The sequence below is a fragment of the Cavia porcellus genome, unplaced genomic scaffold, assembly GCF_034190915.1.
Source record: "Cavia porcellus strain 051 isolate PalLab524CR breed Dunkin Hartley unplaced genomic scaffold, mCavPor4.1 scaffold_5, whole genome shotgun sequence".
Classification (NCBI taxonomy): Eukaryota; Metazoa; Chordata; class Mammalia; order Rodentia; family Caviidae; genus Cavia; species Cavia porcellus.
In genome coordinates, this window is record NW_026947488.1 from 93,670,166 (window position 1) to 93,690,714 (window position 20,549).

Genomic DNA, 20,549 nt, shown 5'->3' on the forward strand with positions numbered 1-20,549 from the left:
TACATTAAATGATAGTGGGCTCCGAATGGTGGGTGGCCCCTTACACTTGGTGAAATGTCTGTTTTCAGCACAGGGTAGGGCACTGGCTCAGGGGGGTGGACGGAGGGATGGAAGGCGGCAGTGACATGGAAGGAGGAAGGGTCGCTTGGCCACTCTGGCCCTCACCACCTCAGCTGTCCTCCCCGCCTTCCTGGGACTTCCTTGTCCCCTCAGCCTCGAGACCTCTATCTGCCCCTTTCCCCACCGTCCTGCACATCCTTGAAGGACAGTCTGAAGCTGTCCTTTGTCAGGTGCCCCCGAATTTGCTCATTCCTCCCACCCCTAGCTCCTATTACTCTTACCGGTTTCCCACAGTGAAAACTGTGCCTGGGACCCCGCCCGACCACAGGAGCCTGAGAACTCTTCTTCCTCTCCCCGCCTAGCCAAGGGTACGCACATAGTAGAATGCATAGCCCTTACTTTCAGAAGGGTGAATAACCTTATCCCTCCTCGTGATGCTGAAACAGTTCCCAAAAGTCCTGTGTTCCCGTGTCCACTACGATACTGCAGCTGACTGCGCTGTCAGCTCCGGCCTGGCTGGAAGAGGCGGGTCAGAGGGATGTGACGCTGGAGGTCCTCACCTGCTCTGGCTCCTGCCTGCTCTCCCTGTGTCCTGGCTGCCATGGTTGAGCAGCTCCCCCTTCTCAGGTCCTTCTGCTAAGGAGCAGCTGCACCTGGACCGAATACCCTGAAACCATGAGCTACATAAACCTTTCCTCTTAAAATGTGAGCACCTGGTGTTTTGCCCCCGTGAAGCAAAACTGACCAATGCACACGCTGATTCCCTTACTGCTCCTCAGACCTTTCTCATAAGGGATGCTCCACATAAGGGATGCAAAACAGCTCCCGTCTTTGTTTTTGCCTTGAATTAATCCTTGGGTATTGCTTTGATCACTCCAACGAATAACTCTGTGCGACAGGCACTGTGCTGATCATTCTATGTAGTTTCTCATTCAATCTCTGCAAGAACCTGTGAGGTCGGTACTGTTACTTTCCCATTTTATGTACTCGAAGGATAAAGTTCAGAGTGGTTGAGGTCATAGAACCAATAAGCAGTAAAGCCAGACTTTGAACTCAGCCAGCATCAACCACAGTGCACACACAGTTCTAGCTGTTCCCCTGATGGTCACCATTCCTACACTTTCTACCCCAAGCTGTAGATGCTCAACTCATGCCTAAGAATATGTAATGAGCTGGCTATGGTAGTGCACGCCTATAATCCCAGCACTTGGGAGGCTGAGGCAGGAGGATTGCCTCCTGTTCCAGGCCAGCCTCCTCTGCATGGCAAGACCCTGTCCCCTTTCCAAGGGAAAAAGAAATTGTAACTAAAGGAATAAATGAATGGTCCATACCTTTTTTGTCTACAAATTCTGACTCAGTTCCAGATTCTTTTCCTTCATCTTTCTCATCTCCTGGGGCCAAAACTAGGGCGAGAAATAAAGAGATCCGTGTCCGTTTGGTAGTGACAGGCAGTAAGAGCCAGGATGCTAGCTCTGACCCTACCGGCATCTTGATGCTTCTCAGCAGGGCTCTCCTTCAGGGCCTCCACCATGGCTGCATTGTACAGGTGTTCAGGGTCCTAGAGACAAAGCCAAATTCCTTCTGAAAGGGAAATGACGAAGCTTCTCCCAGGCGGGAGATCCCAGTGAAGGCCCCAGGCACGCACACACCCCACACGGGGACTCAGGGGTACCTTGAACTGCAGCCCTCGAAGGTTGTGGATCAGTTTCGCGTAGCGTCCCCTCTCCTCCATTAACTCCTTGTGGGTCCCTTTTTCACAGATCTCTCCGTCTTCTAACAAAATGACTTCATCGCAGGACTCCAGGAACTACAGAGAGGGTAAAGACACCTTCCATGAACCTCTGCCCTGGCCAGAGAGGCAACATGTGTGCCAAACCTCCAGGTGGCAGTGGTCAGTGCATCTAACAGAGGGGTTCTCAGCTTCGGCGGTACTGACCTTGGGGGCAAAAATAAGCTCTGTCTGCCTGGCAGGCATGACGTCCTGAGTTCAATTACTGGTACCCACACAAAAATAAATAAAAAATAAACATCACAATCATAGTTAAAAAAAAAAAAAAAAAGCTTTGTCTGGGGCAGGGGCTGCCCTGTGCCTTGTAGGACATTCAGTGGGCTCTCAAACGGATCTCTACCCACCAGAACCTGCAGCATGCCTTCCTGTAGTCCACAGAAATGTCTCCAAATGTGACCGGGTGCCCCCAGGACCCCCAGGCAGGAACCAGGGACAGAAAACACGCAGGTCTCAGGAGGACGAGTGCCGGCCTCTGCTTCCCTGGGAAGCACAATGAATCCTCCTTCACTTCTGCTCCCTAAATGAGCTGCCCTCCCACACAATCTGATCATGGAAAAATGAAAATGAAAGTGACAGTCACTACAGCCAGATTGGGAGAGGAAACAGACTCAGTGACGGTCTCTCTCCTCCTAACAGGACATGTCCTGGTCTCCATTGAGCTCAGGGCCACCACCCTTGGCACAATAGTACAGGCTCTCCTGAGCCTGGTGTGCACCATTTTAGGTGTGATAAAAACATAGCGTCCCTTCGTGGGGACCCCCATCTTGCCCCAAACACCTCTGTTTTTCTCATGTGGATCCCTTCATGTCTGTGTCAGAGTTCTGCTAAGAGGGGCTTCCCTTCCCTTGGGGTGAGCCAGAAGTTCTCTCACAGGACTCCCGTGCCACAGGCAGGAAGAGGTGCTAGAGGTGGACAGATTCTGTGAGCATCAAGATGGTTCGCCCAAAGAAATTTTACAGCAGGAACCAGACATGCCTCTAGCTGCAAGGTCCATCCAAGGTCAGATCTCGGTAGATGCTCGTTACAAGCCCAAAGGAGGTGGCCCTATTTGGTGCCATCCACCTGGCAGGAATGGAGCAATGGGGTGGTGCCCAGAGGGTAAAATGACAGCAGTTTTAGCCTTTGCCTCTCGGTCCAGGCCTGGCACAGTCCAAGCAGACCTGGCCTGGCTTTAAAGCCAGCTCAGCGCATTCTGATACCTTTTCAGAAGACAAACTCTTGCATTTATCTATCATCTCACAGCCTGATCTCTTCTCTCTCAGCCTCCCATTTCTAGTATCTCAAAAAAGTCAGGCTGATTTTCTAGATACAAAGCCATGAATCGACTGATTTTCTAGATGAGGAAACTGAGGCGACATAGGTCCTGTTACCACCTCACAACCCTTTCTGCCTCAGTCAAGGCCAACACCTTGGGCCTGGAAGGGCCTGGTGAGCTCCCTCTGGCCTATGAGCCCCCAGTTCACTTCAGCAAGGATCCCCAAGTTTGAGCAGCTTTGCTCTGCAAACGCTCACCAATCTGGCCCTGGGTCAAGAGCCAGCAGCTGCTGGCCTCAATCCGTGCACCCTCAAGTTAGTAGAAATGTGGCCTCCCACCCGGGCACTCAGTGGCACCCCAGAAAAAGCCCCAGGCTCCACACTGGAGCTCGGTGTCCCCTCCTGACAGCAGAGCGAGATGCTGGTGCCACCTGGTGGCCACCTGCATTTCCCAGTGTGCAAAAGAGCTAAAATGACCTTGGGAAAGGAGGGGTCTGAGGTCCAGGCCCAGGAATGGTGATTCTACAGGCTGAGTGTCCAAGATGGCCCATGGCTGAGGTTTGGGCTTTTCCTACAGGGACAGCTGTGGGGAGTCCCTCTTCAGGTCCCAGGGAATGCTCCAATAACAGCTCTGACACACCTAAAACCCTGGCCAGACCACAGTCCATTTCTGCCCAGACCAAAGAAATCCAGGCCCCGCATTTCCTGACCGAGCTTTGGCCAGCAGAAGAAATGGAAGCTCTCATCCATGTCAAACCCCAGGAGCTGGTCAAGGAACTCCGCCGAGAGCTCACAGCAGATGCTGGGGTCAGAACTCTATTCCTGGGCAAAGGTGGGCTCAGGGCCAGGGCTGCAAGGACAGGAAAGCCTGCGTCCTTCCTGGGCAGGTTTTCCTGCGCCTTTTAGAAACTCCCCCTCATGTGGTGGAGCTTCAGCTCCACCCTGAGGTGCTGGCTGCAGCATCCTGTCAGCATGGCAGCCTCATTGGCTGCAACCCCCATGCCCACTGTACTTCCATACCCACCCCCGTCTCTGCCCTTAGACCAGCCCTTGCTGAGCTTACAGGAGAGAGGAGAGAGGGGTTCTGTCACACCCTAATAGGCCTCCCAGTGCAGGGCCCTCCCTGGGATCACATCCTGCAGGAGACCAACACCCAGGCACACAAACAGCTCGTCTTGGGGCCCTCGCTCTGGAGAGGGCAGAGGGAGGGAGCAAGCAGAGAGTAAAACCTGGCTTGTCTTGGGATGGAGAAGGGCTTGGGTTCCCACCAGGCATCCAGGACCTTTGCTGCAGGACTGATGCAGTGAGGACTGTCCCCACGCTGCCAAGTCCTCCTGCCCACTCAGGACAAACTGTCACTTCCTTCAACAAGATTCCTGCTCCTAAGCCTGCAAGAGATGCACCTTCGCAATAAAAGGGCAGATTCTAAGCAGATCAGCTCTCCCCTGGGGGTGAGGGCTGGGGTCTTGGCATCTACCACCTGGCCATCCTTGGCCCCACTGAACCCAGAGGTAGGACCAGTGGAGGCCATGCAGAGAAGCAGACAGGAATACTGGAAGAGGGGATGACTGGAGTGATCTCTGTCTCCTGTGTACCCTGCTTCCTCCCATCTCATTCCTCAGTCAAGAGAAGCCTCGGACAGGAAAGGGAAGAGGAGGCCATGAGCATTGGGTGGCACCCCCCAATCTCCTGGGCCCGGCAGGGGAAGTCACCTGCAACTGGTGTGTCACCAGGACCACAGTCTTCCCCCTGAGAGCCTTCTTAATGCACTCCTCAAAGATGTGCTTCCCCACGTGGGCATCCACGGCTGACAGGGGGTCATCCAGCAGGTAGAGCTGACGATTGGAGTAGACGGCGCGAGCCAGGCTGATCCTCTGCCTCTGCCCCCCCGAGAGGTTGAGACCCCGCTCCCCGATCTGCAGACAGGGATAAAAGCACTGCCCATCACAGGTCCTCGCCCACCACCCTCCGGTTCTCAAGAGCACGGTTTTCTTGAAGCTTCTCAGGACTTGGAGAGCAGACTGACTGACCATCATTGCATGCAGCACACCACACAGGAAGCCAGGGTGATGGTGCAGGGAGCTGCTGAGAGAAGTGTCTGCCTCATGATACCCCATCCCAATGTGTGGAGACTGTGTCTGGACCTACAGTAACTCCAAGGGAGTTATTTGACTGGAAGCTCTCAGACAGTGGCTCAGGAACAGGAAGGAGCTTTCTCCCACAGCAGGCAAGCCTTTCCATCAGGAAGAGAGGATCCCTGCTCCTGTCCCTTCAAGCTGAGTGGCTCAGTGTGGAGAGGCATACAAAGGATGGATGGATGCCCAGGTGGCTCTGAAGTGAACTCACATCACTTCCTGCTCTTGGAGTCTTGAACTGGGGCGCTGGAGGTGGGACCCGGGGAGCTGGGCGGAAGAAGCACCCTGTTTGTCCGGAGCTCATGTTTCAGGGTGGGAGTCAAACACACGAACGCACACACACACACACACACACACACACACACACACAAAACATGGCTCAGGAAAAGTTCTGTGAGCAGCAGGAGAAGCCTAGTTGGAGTCTTTGGGGCAGACTGCTTCAGATTACAGGATTTGAGAAAGTCCTTAAGGAAAGAACTTCAGGGCCAGAACTCAAGAGTGGGGTAACAGCAGCAGGGCAGAGGCAGAGAGGCCAGAGGTGAGTGCACTCTTTTGGGCAGGCAGGCAGGAAGGACAGGCAGAAATGCAATCCTGTAGGCAGGCGAGGGCTGCCGGGTCAGGCCAGGAGGCTGTGGGGCCCAGTGCTTTACAGGCAGACTGAGCTCACCAGCAGAGAAAGACAGCGTGCTCTGAGCTGTCTTCTCTTCAGATAGCATTAGCTTCCTGAACTCCTGGGGGACCCCAGAAAAGGGGGACAACTATGCAAAGACACAGTGGGCACAGAGAGCACAAGGTTGCAGTGACTCCCCTGGGTCCTGTGGTCTGGCAGGTTCAGCTCAGGACTGAGCCAGGTCTTTGGACAGGCATCCCAGGGAGAGTGTTTTGGGATGACCCTGGTGTCCTGGGATGGGCAGAACCAGTGAGGCTTGAGGGGTCTAGGGCTCTACCAGCAGGCAGTGCCCCACTCCTTCTCTACCCCTGAGTGGGAAGCGGTTTGCACAGAACCCTTCCCTGACCTGACCACAGATGGAAATGGTCCTAGGAGAGAGCCAAGGGTGCTGGCCCACAGCACTGCCCACAAGCACAGATCCAGATGCACTTTGCTTGCCTTTTCTGGGTTCCTCCTGTCCCCAGCCCGTGAAGAAGAATCAGGACCTAATGGGCAACTGCCCTGCTCACCTCGGTCAGGTCTCCGTAAGGGAGGCTATTCAGGTCCTTCTGGAGGCCACAGACGTGAACTGTGTGCTGGTACCTGCAGGTGCAAAGGTCAGAAGTCAGCATGGCAAGGAAGACCCCAAGCTCTGCGCCCTAGGATGTTCCTGTGCCTCTGTGCTGTGGGGCCTAGTGGGGAGGTAGCAAGTGCCACACTCAAGGCTCCCAGGCCAGGGACTTACGTGAGGGCACACACATGGCAGGACACCAAGCTCAGCAAAGAACCCAAGAAGCTTTCACTCGAGGACAATGGCCCAACATATATCAAATAATTTAACTGGTACTTTGTTATATTTCATTAAATCATTTTGAGAACACCAATATATCGTGATAGCGCTGATAACAATAATAATGTCAGGGCTGATTAATTGCATGCCTGCTGCTTAAAATGTTAAGTAAAGTTTTGGTTACTCAGCCTAAAGCAAAATTGCCAGATTCATTTTTCTCCAGTCAGACAACATATGCCCTGCTACAGAAAACCTCAGAACATACGGTAATTTGCCTAGGAACCAAGTGTCAGTTGCCTCCTCCTCTCGGTGGGTGGTCTTGGGTCTGCACAAGGTACCACTCCTGAACTTCTGGGTCAGGCAGAGCATGGCAGTGCCACGTGGATCCAGTGACTGTTTCACCAGAGCTCAGCAGAGAAACCCACTTAGTAATCATTACCAGCAACCTCTGCATCTGCAGCTGAGCATAACGGATACTACAGAGCTGCACACTTTAGAAGTCAGTGTTACCTTTGGTGGTTGTACTTTTCTCCAAATAGAATGTTTTCCCTCACATTTCCATGAAAGATCCAGGCTTGCTGTGAAACATAGGCCAGACTCCCATTGACTGCCACAATCCCTTTCTGTAACTGCATCTGGAGCAAAAATGCCAGAAAGTGCTCAGAAGCCAAACCCCAAGGCTCCTTCCTCTGGAACCACTGTGCCCTGCTGGACTGAGCATTGAATGGGTGACGTGATGCCTGCCTAGACACTGCACAGCCAAACTGTGCAGAAGGATAGTCTCAAAGTCATATCTGCCAAGCGCCAGGCAGGGAAGCTTAGGAAGAGCTGCCGCAGACCCGAGAGCTCCAATTGGAGGCTTCTGAGGCACCACAGGTGACCTCTGCGCTCGCTCCCAAGAGGTGCCCTGTGAGCGGACTGACTCAAGAAGCCCTGTTTCTTCCAGACACACTGGCAGAGGCCCAGTGTCCTTGGCTTGTGTCTAGATGTCCCCTGGTGTGCTCCCCTGGGGCTTTGGGAGAGACTGAGTCATGAGTGTATGATAATGGGTCACGGGTATGTTGAGGATTTAGCACACTGACAAGGTTAGCATGGGTTTGGGTGTGGCCCAGTGGGTTTACAGGAAGGCAGGAGATCCACGCTGAACATGAGTAGCACCAAACAACAGGCGTGTAGCCTGGATGGAATAAACAAGAAGTGAGGGAAGGAAGGCTGCCACCTTCTGCCTGCCCCGCTGTGGGCTGCTTCTCCTCTGCCGAGACCCTCTCTCTGCCTTGGAACCGGATGGTGATGGACTGAAGCTTCTAAAACTTGTGAATTAAAATAAACCTTTCCTCCTCTACCTTGTGGGTATTGGGTATTTTGTTCCAAGAATGAGGATGCAGCTATGCTGGCTGCTTCCCTGGGAGCAAGGCATGGCCTACATACTGTTGATGGAGGTCCATCCGTGCCTAGCATTAAGGAAGCAGCTGGTTCAGTGGCACAGTGGGCACCATGCAAGGGTGCAGGCTGGTGTGGCCACAGTTGATTTTTCCAAGCGAAATGGGAAGTTGGGTTTTGTGTATAACTCTGGGTCTTATGGTCATGGACAATCCAATGAAAAACTACACCCAGGTTCCAGATTGTAACCCTGGATGCACAAGGCCATTGAAGCTGATCCAGCATGGTGGGCTTATGGGAGGTATTGAGGACACTGGTGGGAATGCACTACTCAAAGCCATCAGAAAGTGACACAGGGGCAGGACTGGTAGTCATGGGACAGCAGCAGCAGAGGACAGGGAAGATGCCAAAGGATGTGGTACCACTTCCCCTCAGGAATGGCCCAAGGGACACACAGTTGGATGTGCATAATGATATCAGTGATAACAGTAATAGCAATGGATAAGATGTGCAGCTACACCCAGGCACTGGGTGGAGTGTACCATAAGATGCTTATCACCACAGAATCATCCTCTAGCCAACTACTGCAAAAATTATCTCACTGAATCCTCACCACCACACTCCTCAGCCCTGTTTTAAAGAAAAGAGAAATAAGGCTCAGAGAGGTTAATTTATTTACCCAAGGTTAAACAGTGGCCAGTGGCTCAGGCAGGTGATGAATGCAGGCAGGCTGGGGCTCACCAGGATAACTACCAGCCGCCCAGCAGCCACAGGGAGAGACTGACCCTCCAGTGCCTCAGGGAGATAGATTCTACCTCCTCTGAGATGTCCCAATTAAGACAAAAGGGTAGACGTTACAAGGTGGCAAATTTCACTCCAGTACGCATCAAAGAACTCCAAAAATGGGGCTGCCTGGGAAATAGTTTCCTGGCGCTAGAAACTTCTTAGGTGGTTACAAGGGTTCCTGTCCTCGGGCAGAGAACTGGGCTGGGTCACCTCTGACAGGGCCTAAACTATCACAGGGGCACACGCACTGCATCCCAGAACATAGGGACCTCAGTAGCATCCCCTACCCAGCCTGCACCCCACCACAAGGAAGGGGTAGTCACTCTGTCTACAGAGGAGTCTTGAAGGCCAAAGAAAGTCACTCACATGGGAGTTTAGAAAACACTTTCCACCCTGGAGGGGCTCTACTGAACCTGGGGTCCTCATTTCTTCAGAGGCATCCCAATCTCTTCCTGCTACAGGCAGTCCCAGCTGTACAACCTTCTCTGTAACAGCAGCAGAGTAGGGAGAAGGATTTAACACCTTCTTCCAGAAAATTTCTCACTCATTTAGGATGCAACTCAGAAACCATGACACCACAGAGGCCTGGGAAGGTGGTAAGAGGCCATTCCTCCTGAGATCATGTAGCCTGCAGTGATATCAGAGGAAAGACAGGACCTGGCTCTGCCTCTTCCTACAGAAGGTCTGCAGATGCATTCATTCCGCCACTCCTCCCCTGAGGTGGGCTCGGCTGAGCACTGGCTCTAGGGAGACCCTGGGTATACCCAGACAAATCAGGGCAAAGCACATCTACTGTCACCTCTAGTCTCAGACTCTTTTGTTCGCCACCACGCTTCCTTCCTGGATTTTCCAAATCAGGACAACCCAAGTCAGCCCATCTCTTCCTGACCCAGTTGTAGCTCTAGGCAAGAAAGTGGTCACCATTCAACACACATCTCAGAGGGCAAGCCTCAGAGCACGGGGAAAGCTAAGCCCTGTCTAGCCAATGGGCCCGGAGCTGCCAAGTACATTACCAGCCCAGAAGTCACCGTGCATTATATGGGTGAGGTCCAGTGCTGCTGAGCCTGCCCACTGCAGCTGCTATTCCACTGGCCCCCCAAGTCCCCAAACTCTGGGAATGGTTTGTCTGTCACATTAGAGCTCCACCTTCACAACTTGCACCACACAGCTTACCTGTCCCAGGAGAGCTGCAATGAGGGAACTCTTTCCACTCCCAACATTCCCGCATATCCCCAAGACCTTGCCCTGCCAGAGAGATAAAGATAAGACCCGGTCACTCTCCTAAGTTCCCAAAGTGTCTCGGGCAAGGGGTCCTCCCAGACCGTGTCACTGTGCCACGAGGGTACAAAGCATTTCTGCTGGCTCTGCAAGGTGGCAGCTGCAGCCTCACCCCCAGCCCCGGCACACACAGCCCCAGAGGCTGCAGGAATGTAAGTCTTAATTAACTGCTCTCCTCGCTCGGTAGAGCAGAGCCCAGAGGGCTTCTAGAAATCATGTGCAGGCACTGATGTGAAACAGCCCCGTGCCAGCCTGGAGGACGCCAGGCCCTAGACAGGAGGACTGTCCTGTACCAGACGCTGGGAGGTAAAGGGCTGTGCAGCCCACAGAGGACAACGGCAGCCTTTGAAGCAGGAAGAGCCGAGAGCCGGGAGCTTTTCGAAAGTCATTTTTTATTAATTCCTCCAGCATAATACCTCAGTCTAAATGTGGAACAGTAATACTATTTCACCAGGTTGGGCTAATCTTCAGCTGTGGCTTTATTAATGCAACCATGAAATTGTTATTTAGCACCTGCTCTGTGCCAGCTACTGAGAACCCACAGTAACACACACAGCAGAGAACACAAGAATTCAGCGTCTGCCCCCACAGAGCTCCTGTTTCACTCAGCAAAGGTCGACAGGAAGCAAGGCAGGAGGGAGAGACAGGGAGTGTGAGGGAGGTGAGGGTGGAAGGAAAGCCTTCCCGGAAAGGCGGATGTCTCAGCTTGAGTTCTCCCAGAAATAGACTGACTCAAGGGTTTAGTGAAAGCTGTGTGTTGGGGGAGGTTCCAGAGACACCTGGAAGGAAGAGGGGTAGCAAAACCAGAAAAGGATGCAAGGTAGACTCCTCAGTCAGCTCCCACAGCAGGCACACATGGTTCCATGCTGCCGGGGGACTTGAGGAACTCGGGGACCCTGAGCACCGTCATTGCCTGGAGGCTGCTCCTGGGCTGTGAAAATCCTGGTGCTCCGCAGGTGAAATGAGGATCCCTTGGGCACAGATGCAGACCTAGCTGTTGGAAGGTGGCTTGAGCACACCCAAAGTCCTGGGGACATGGGCCACAGACAGTGCAGCAGCCACTGCAGGCAGCCGGTTTGAGCAGACTGCGCTGCGGCAGAGCACCCCAGAGCACTTGCATCTGACCTGTTCCCTGCAGTCCCTTAGGGCAGAGATCCCCATCATGGGACCAAATGTGGCTCCTTTCCTGCCCAAGACCAGATGTGTCCATCAGCTGCCTGCAGCACCCAGCACATACACTTGCCACCTGTCACCAGGAATTCCTCTGACCAATCTTTATCGAATGTCAGCCATCAGGGATAAACAGCGATGGAGACAAATGTGGCCCCCATCCTCTGAGCACCATAGTGTACTGCAAGCTGCAGGAAAATGAAGCTGACCCTTTTTAATCTCACTGAAAGGCACTCCGGAAATGTCAGGGAGACTTCAGGACACACAGGTTTGGATCCAGTCTCCCTAGGTATTTGACTCCTCTCCCTTGCATTCTGTCCATTTCTGAGGGTTAGAGCATTCTAGATCCATCCTTATCCTCAGCAGAAAACCAATACCCTCTGGGTTCCTCATTAGTCATTTTTGCATTCAGCAAACCTTACTAAGCACCTATGAGCCAGGGACTGGGCTGGGCGTTAACTGTGAATAACACACCCTGCACTTGTCCTGGAAGACAGAGTCTAACGCAATCATGGAGTTAAATTTCGAAGAACCTGGATGGCCTGAATGTAGGACATTTTAAGGGCTGCACTCGAGCTGGCTATGATCGTTCAAGGAAAAGGCAGTAACAGCTGCTCACAGTGGTTGATACTTACACTGGGCTCAACGTTTTCTATGGTCCTCTCTTTCAGTTCTCACAACCATCTTGTGAAGTGGGTATTATAAAATCCTTGCAGGAAATACAGACACAGAGGCTTCAAGAGCTGAGGCAATATACTCAAAGTCAAATAGCTGGTAAGTGGCCAGGACTGGAACCAAGGCCCCCCAGGCCCCGAGGCACCCTTGATCCACCCAGCTACATCACCCTGACTACTTCTTCCACTTGTTCGTCAAATGTTCAGCACACACTTGACACACAAACCCATGCATTACCAGTGTACTAAAGAGAGTATTTGGAGTAAAGCAATTAGAGAGCTAAAACGCAGTTTCTTTGGAAGATGACAGCAGCTTTCTGGGTTTCTTCTGGGTTTCTTCTGAAGCAACTGGAAAGGCAAAGTTAGAGCTTGCAGCCACTACACTCAGGGGCACATGGAAGTGACAAGTGGGCAAATAGCTGCATGCAATGCGACGTCACAGAACTCCAAGCTCCACTGCCATCAGCCCACCCAATATTAGATGCTGTCGCCAAGGAGCACGTGAAAAATGACCTCGTTCACCATGAGAAGCACCGTTCTCAAGCTGGCTGCTGAGTTTAGCATGGCACAGTAAATGAGAACCTCTCCTTCAGAGGTTTCACAGGAAAACCGTGAGTCTATGAGATGGGAGATAAAATACTAGGTACGAGATCAATGCTGAACCCTCGGCAGCAGTGGTGCTGCAGAGTCCCCGGGGCAAGAAGATGCCTGCAGGAGACACAGAGCCCTGAACACACACCTACAGACTCTGCCCTTAACTCTGAGAGAAGGAAGACATGGTCTGCCTGGCTGGCAGGCTGGCTGGCTGGCTTTGTTCTGCCCCCCTTAGCTGGAGTGACTGCTGGTCTCATTTTGCTTTTTACAGGAGAGAAATTCAAGGTGGCTAGGGGTACAGACTGGGCACCCTGGGGTGAAGCCCTCCCTGCCACTCGCTAGACACACAATCTTCAACAAGTGAGTTTACTTGCTCCAGCCTCTGGCTCCTCAGTCACAAGGTGGAAACGGTTAATCCCTCCCTCACAGGGTTATTGGAATGGCAGAGTTCAGTATGTACCTGATAAATGGTAAATGTTCATTGTCAGTTAGTGTTCTCTAGCTTAATGCCCCAGTTTGAAATTCAGAACAAATCTAAAAAGATTTATAAAAGCTGGTTAGTCTGAGTCTAACCACCTGAAATGCTGCATCCATTCAAAAGCGCCGCTGGTCCCACAAAAGGCACTGAATCTACCTTCTCTAAACAGGAGGAAGATGTCTCTGATGGTCATGTCCACAGTTTTAACGCTGGGGAGGAGGGAGGCCTACAACCACCAGCTCCCACTGACTTTGAAGAGGCTAGAGGAAGAGATGGAAGCTGTGCCTCCAGAGCCCACAAAGGCCCGTGTGCCAGAAGCTCGGGGTAGTGTCCTGAGCAAGTTGCTGACATCTAGGAGGAGGAACGCCTGGGGGTCCCCAGTCAAAAGGCTTTATGGGACCCCATCTTCTTTCTCTTGTTTCCTGTTTCCTGGTATCAGGGTTTGCTCTGAGACATGCTGCCTGCCATGGTGCATGTCTTTTCCCAGGGACCTAAGCCATAGGGCTCCAATCTTGGACCGGAGCTTGCAGAACTATGTGCCAAAATAGACCCCTGCAAGGAGCTGATCCGATGTTCTGCAAAACAATGCAAACCGACCACTGAACCCACCTTTCTCACCACAAAGCTTATGTTGTGCAGTGCTGGCTTGGGCTTGCCGTCTTGCTCCTCAGCATCAGCAATGCCCTGAGCCAGTCCACTTGGCTGGCTGTACATCTTTGGCCTCTGTTTCTTTAAAAAGTGCCTTTTCTGGTTCTGCACTTTCTCTGGGACACTTTTCATGACGACTTCTTGCTCCCATGTCAAGGTGGCATTTGCTAAAAGCAAAACAGTGCCTGGGTCTTCTGGCTGGCTGATGTAAGATGGGGGGCTTTTAGCTATAAGAATTCTCTAAGATTAAAGAGATACGATGAAATGAGAAGGTGTCATCCTTTTGCGAGAATCTACCCATACATCTTCTAATGACCCAAAAGCACAAGCTTGGCAATTCTACCCAGGACATCCGATAAAGGAATTCTGAGGCTATTCCCCCAGGAGAAGTTACAGCAGAAATAGTCTACCAGCTCAGGCTATCTGGGGCAGTCGCCTCTTTAGCCACTAGGCCTATACGGCTCACCCACACTGAGAACACTAATCCCACTCATATTCCTCCCTGGGGCCCAAGGCAGTCAGCCTCTACCAATCTTGGGGTGACAGACATCACTGCTTGGCACCAATGCCTATGAAACCAAGGTCATGTTCTTAGTCATGGTTAGGGCATTTTCCTAGGACCCCACTCAGCTCATTCAGCAAAACATTTGCTAGGTGCCTCCACGAGCCAGGGTACAGGGTGAATGGCTGAAAAGCAAATATAAACAAGGCCACAGGTCCTGTCCTCCCAGAGGCTGACCTGGGAAGAGACAGGAAGACGCACAGATCACTTTAGGGAAATGTGCCAAGACAAAGCACTGGAACCCAGAGAAGGACACTTGGCTCTCCATCCAGGAGGCCATGTCACTCTTGCCTAAGCTGAATCTGTACATGGTTACACAGGTGAAGTTAAGGGGGAAGTCGGAGGCTGGGTGTGTCTGAGGGAAAGGCATGGTACAGGCAGAAACAGGAGGCAACAGTGTGGTTGTTGGGGCAGGGCCAGCCGTGAAACAAGCAACCCAAGATCACTGAGTCACAGGAAGGAAACAGAAAGGCAAGGGAGAGCCCAAGTGCTTGAGGATTTGAAGCAGTGACCACACCAGCGTCTTAACAGCTTCCCGGGGGCAAGGGCCATGTGGATTTGAGGAAGCGAGTGTGGAGAAAGGAGGGTGGGCCTGTACATCAACTCTGCTAGCTCAGATGCAGATGATGGAGTCCCTGAATAAAGGTGATGGCAACTGGAACATCACCTCGAGTCTGAGGAGCACCCTTAATTCTTCTCTGGTATCACAATATGTACCATGAATGCGGAATGCGATGGTGTCAGATCTTGTGTGGTATTCAGAAAGTGATACCCGTGCAACCTCCCATCTGGTTCTGCAGTAGTGCCTCTCAGAACTGAGGGGATATAAGTTATCAGGACGGGACACTCAATGAGGCTCTGGATTTGTGGGATTTGGAAAATGAGCAAGAGAGGAGGACAGGAAACAAGGGTGGTTAGGGTGACCTCCAGGTTCCTGGCTTGGGTGAAGACTATCAAATCAATGCAAATATCTGAAACATCTTTTTGTGACCAGAGTGCCCTTCTCCTTTCCCTTTCTTCATCTGAATTTTGAAATTATCTTACCTGCCCTTCCTGCATGTTCCTTATACCCTTCACATATAATAAACATCGAGGTACCTGGCTTTATCAGAGTGGAGGTTTTCAGGGTTAAAATATTGTATCTGCTACAGCCCTTGCAGTAAATCTTTGATGAATGAACAACTAAATGATCAGCTATATCAGTGTGGTCCACTTCCACTGCCATCACTCCCATCACCACACCCCTCACAGAACAAACCAGGTAAAGGGGAGACGGCTCAGTGCAAACCCAACCCCACTCTGGGACAACCTAAGGCCCTTGGCTGGATCAAGAGTAGAGTCAGAAATATCATCTCCACATACAGAGGCTGCCGCATTTTCCCACGAGGGCAGGCCACCTACAAAACTCGAACTATTCCTTCCTTCATGAACCTCTATTGTCCCAACTCCAAAACACCCTTTTCTCAAGGTCAGCCCAACAAGTGACCAAGCCCGTCAATGGATCAGTACAACAACCCCAAATCCAAGCTCTTTGCACCCCGATGTGAGCGCTCTCTTCCCTACTCACCCAGAGTTACTTATACCTTCATTCTCCTTAGAGAGACATTGGCTTCCACCATTGCTTTGACCGAGAAAGGCAAGATCGCAATAGAAAACTTCATGACATTGAACATGGCAATCACGCTAAAGGCCTGAGGAACAAAGAGAACATGAGGGTTAGAATGGGCAGTGGCTTGGTCTAAACCATCCCATCCATGGAAGTCAAAGCTCTGAGGCAAGAAGAATCAGCACAGTGGGTTCACAAAGGAGCTGCTTTCCCTTTCATGGCCCAGAACCCACAGGCTGGCAAATTAGGGACAATAGCATCTCAATCATTTAGTTTCTAGATTTTCACTGCAATAGTGGGAAATATATCCACTGGTATCTGCTGATTCAGGAGGGAGCCCATCTGGGGCAGGCCATCCATACCACATCCTCCTACAAATCTAGGCATTTATTCAAAAGGCTGTGCAGTGTTCCTAGGTCAGAGCCTGCTGTCCGTGCTCCAGGGGTATCTGGTCCTTGGGAGTCAGAAACAAAAATGGTAGCCCCCTGGGAGGACCAGTCTGCCCCTGCCCACTGTCCCAGAGTGACCTCTAGTTTTCCTGTCCCCACGCCTGGCTTCTGAGGCCTGTCTCATATGCACCAAGGCCAGATTTGAGAGCTTTCACTCAATGGCAAGTTCCCACAAGTCCCCATAAAAGCCATCTCCTATCTTCCGTCCCCACAGAGCGCTGCCTAGTGGACAAACACTGGACAGACCAGTGAAGACAGGCTCCCACCTGCAGCTGGCAGTCAGGGTCAATGACCCACCCTCAGACTCCGTCAGCTCACTGGTCTGGCATATAATTAGCAGCCTCCTTCTAGTCAAAAAGGAAGAAATTAATCCCACAACTTCTTTCAACGAACCCTGAGAGAACCTGGCTGCTGTTGGATGGGGCCCACACACAGTTTGGTTTCAAATTGATCTGCTTCATGTGTTGCTGCTTGAGTTTTGTTTGGGGTCACAGAAAGCAGTCACAATAATTGAGCAGGGTCCCATTCAGCTTCTGTATGTTATTGCCATTCGTTCTGTTTTTGAGCTCACACAGTCAGGTTCAAAGCCCTAGAGTTACAGTAACAGTAAGTGGGAAAGAGGTATTACCTGCTGAAGAACCTGAAAAAAATAAACACGACCCCTGCGTGCACACATGTGTGTGTGTAAACACACATGCACGCACCCACACACACAGAGTAAGAATGGAACTGACATCCCACAGAGCCAGGCCAAGTGAGAGCACCCCGGCTCCACAAACATGAGCCCTGCCCTCCCCTTGCACTCTCTGAGTCAAGGTTCCTCTCTGACGCTGGCAATGCCTTCTAACTTCCTTCTCTTTTCCCCTTTGTTAACTGTCCTTTAGCTGATGCAGACATTCAGTTTGAAATCTTAGCTTTTTTCGTTTGTGTAAGCCAGGGGCCATTTTCCTTCTTGCTCAGCATTTCTTTAACTTTGAACACTCAGGTCTCAAGTAAAAAAGTGTACCCATCCCACATTCATCCCAGTTCCTCCTCTGAGGCTCACAACTCTCATGCGCTCAGCATGAGCATGGCTGAGACTCAGGCTGATAAGAATGGGTGATGCCAAACACTCCAGGGAAGAGCGGGCCGCTCCCGCAGCTCTTCGGAACGGGCTACGCTCATCCTGCTCACAGATAATAAAACCAAGACTGCAGCCACTTGGAGATGTGCCCTACGTCACACGAGGAAGCCAGAATCAGGATTTGAAGAGGGCAGAGTTGGCAGCTATCTGGGGGGCTGCAATCTCAGCACCACTTCTCTCCCAACACCTCCGACTCCTCCCAGCAGGACTTTCCCAGCACCCCTTGGATTAGTGCCCAGCATGTAAAGCAAGCAGTCGGCACTCTTCTGGTTTCCAGCTTTCTCCCCAGTGTGAAAAAGTGTCCAGTGTTACCCGTGACCCCTCTTCTACCATGGACAGAGCTGTGGTCAGGTTTCCCGGGGCTCCTTGCCAGCCTTAGGCTTGTTGTAAAGCTGAGGTTGAAATCAACCCATCTAGCCATGTTCTGTGCTGGAGCTGAAGCCTGTCCACGAGGTCTTCCAGTACCAGTGTACAGAGCCCAGAGTGGAGCTGGTCCTCACCACAGAGGCGGAGAGCTTGCGCCGCAGGAGGGTGTGGCAGGTGAACGTCAGCACGATGGCTATGGTAGACACGATGGGGGCCAGCGCCGAGCTCCCACTTTGAATATATCCAGCTCTTTCCAGCAACTTCCTCTCCCTCTTTCTTATATCTGTAAAATGGAAAGCAATACGAGGTGGTCTTATTTTGCGTGTCAGGCACCAACCCTAAGAAGCACATTGTTCTGCCTGATCCTCATTTGCACAAGGGTTAGTGCTTCCTGTGGTGACGTTTAAGTGTGCAAGAAGCCTGGGGTGCAGACCCCACATGCACGAGGAGCTCAGCGCATATCAGCTGCCAGGACTGGACGCCTCCACGTCCCTTCCAGTCCTGGAACTCAGTGCATCAAGAGTGATGGGCGTAGAGCCCTACAGGGCCCAGATTAGCATCGTAAATGACAAAAGGAGATAGAGAGTGAACCAGAGGGAGTCGTGAAATGTGACAGGACACTCAGGCAGACCTCAGTTCAAGGCCGTGACTGCTGGTGCCAGGCAGCTCACCCACCACACCGTGACTGTTCTGAGGTCTGAGATCTGGGCTTTAGTGAGCCATGGCTTTACTTTTAAATGCTGGGAACCAATTAAAGTTTATAAGTGGGGCCCTTGCCTAGCATCCCAAGAACAGTCACAAAAACTCAAGAGTATCTGTCCCTCTCCCAGGTCTGAAAGGTACCCAGGACTCTGCACAACACAACCGAAATCAAAGCCTCCCTCCCCTGGTTACCAGTCTCGGTCCTAACTTTAGCCCTGTCCCCTGTACAACATTTTCACTGGGTACCCCCTGTACACAGGTGCTTCCCTGACACTGCACAGCGCAGGTTCACAGGTGCCTCTCACCTCTGACCAGGGAGGGGCTGCTACAATGCCCCTAAGCAGGAGAGGACATCCCTTAGCAGGGTAAGGCATTTGCCATAAGTGACCAAGTCAACCTATTTGTACTGCTACCCACATGGCCTTCACTCCCAGAATATCCAGGGGCCCTCACCTTGTGCACCTGCACATATCCACCACTGGCCCTTGCTCTTACTTGGGGGTTTCCCTGGCACCCTGGGCATCCACTTATGAGGCCAGCCACCTCCGCCAGGAAGTCCTTCCTGATATCTTCGACCTGGTGTGTGCCCCCCGAGCCCCATGCAGCTCCTCTCAGCTCCGTGGCACTTTGCACACCCCACTTTTTGGCATAATTAAGCCATGTGTTCAAGCAGCCAACACTGTCAGACTTCTTGTCTACTCTGTGGCAAGTGTGAGTGCTTGGTAATGGAGGGTGTAGGGGTAAACAAACTCAGCCCTCTTCCGGTGGGGGAGACGGACAACAAAGATAACTAAACCATGTGATTCCAAACTGTGATGGGTGACCTGGAAGAAACAACCAGGAAGAGCCGCAGAGAGGCGCTGGTGAGGGTCCGACACATCTGAGACTGTGGCACAGAAGCCTGTTGAGAGCAGTCTACAGTCTAGGCAAAGCCGCCAGGACATCTAGCACAAAAGCGTCCAGGCAGCAGAAAGAGCAAGTACAAAGAGCCTGAGGCATAAAGGCCAGGACAGGAAGTTCTCCAGGCTCGAGGGGAGTTACGGAAGATGAGTTTTGCTGATGAGATCAGAGAGGTTACAAGGGGCCAGGCCATGTTGGACCCAATAGAATACATGAAGGAATCTGAATTTTACTCAAAAAACCTAAATTTGAATAAGTGATAAGAAACTGCTGAGGAACTTCCACAGGACCTAAATGACATTTTAAAAAATCACTCATGCACAGTGGATCTCATGGGCGAAGGAAGGGCAGAGGGACATCTCAACAGTCCTGCCACAATCCCTGAGGGAAGACTGGCTTGGATCAAGGAGGTAATGGGACAGGAAGAGGCAGATGGGTCCCACGTATATTCTGGAATTTAGAGCCAATAAATGTAGGCTATTTTGGAGCTTGGTTTTCTCATCTTCCCTTAATTGCATAAGAAGAAACCCCTTTCCTGATTATTTTCAGGGTCCTGTACTTAGTAGGATGTGGATATGTATCTACTGAATTACACTGATTTGATTTAAACTGAGTTGGTCTGCATTAAGTCGAATGGAGTCAGCCAATCAGGTTGATCCATACTGAAGCGAATGCAGAGTATGGGTAAGTATTTCTGCATCCTCAGAGGTTGAAGTCCTAGGCTGTGGCCATCCCTGCTGGAGTGCTTCCTGTAGCGAACTGAGAGGCAGGTTTCCTACAGCTGCTCCTCCCTGCAGTGCAGACCCACAGCTTTAAACCACCCCCCGCCCCGACACTGCATACTGGTGCAAAAGTGTAATTGTAGATCCAAAGAGTCAGTTATTACAGTGACTCAGACCATTAATCCGCCAGCCACCTGAGTCCATGTCAGCAATTATGTAAATGTCCCTGCAATTAAGATTTGCATTTATATTTGATGGGAAAGGTTTAATAACACCTTTTAAAAAAGAAAACTACATGCACATCTTCATATCTGCTCAAAGTATGTGGAGTCCATGAGCTTTCAAACATAACAAAGCTGCCACAGACAAGGTGAAGATACCACAGTGTGTGTGTGTGTGTGTGTGTGTGTGTGTGTGTGTGTGTGTATGTGTGC

The 20,549-nt window shown here is 51.6% G+C and overlaps 1 protein-coding gene across 23 annotated transcripts in view; it reads right to left on the minus strand.

Annotated features, from left to right (window-relative positions):
- The window catches only part of LOC100717367 (ATP-binding cassette sub-family C member 12), a 98,152-nt gene that overhangs the window by 23,564 nt on the left and 54,039 nt on the right, over positions 1-20,549 (minus strand). For 16 of the 23 annotated variants that reach the window (XM_063249307.1, XM_063249314.1, XM_063249316.1 and 13 more), the window contains 10 exons: positions 17,926-18,074; positions 15,831-15,938; positions 13,647-13,925; positions 10,017-10,088; positions 7,188-7,312; positions 6,418-6,490; positions 4,816-5,019; positions 1,733-1,867; positions 1,543-1,618; positions 1,392-1,463 (listed from right to left, as the gene is read on the minus strand). In XM_063249307.1, the coding sequence (XP_063105377.1) occupies positions 1,392-1,463; positions 1,543-1,618; positions 1,733-1,867; positions 4,816-5,019; positions 6,418-6,490; positions 7,188-7,312; positions 10,017-10,088; positions 13,647-13,925; positions 15,831-15,938; positions 17,926-18,074 (1,293 nt within the window). Of the gene's footprint in view, positions 1-1,391; positions 1,464-1,542; positions 1,619-1,732; positions 1,868-1,996; positions 2,055-2,193; positions 2,412-4,815; positions 5,020-6,417; positions 6,491-7,187; positions 7,313-10,016; positions 10,089-13,646; positions 13,926-15,830; positions 15,939-17,925; positions 18,075-20,549 lie in introns of those variants that run through there. The other 7 variants (XM_063249319.1, XM_063249317.1, XM_063249325.1 and 4 more) reach the window with 7 other exon arrangements.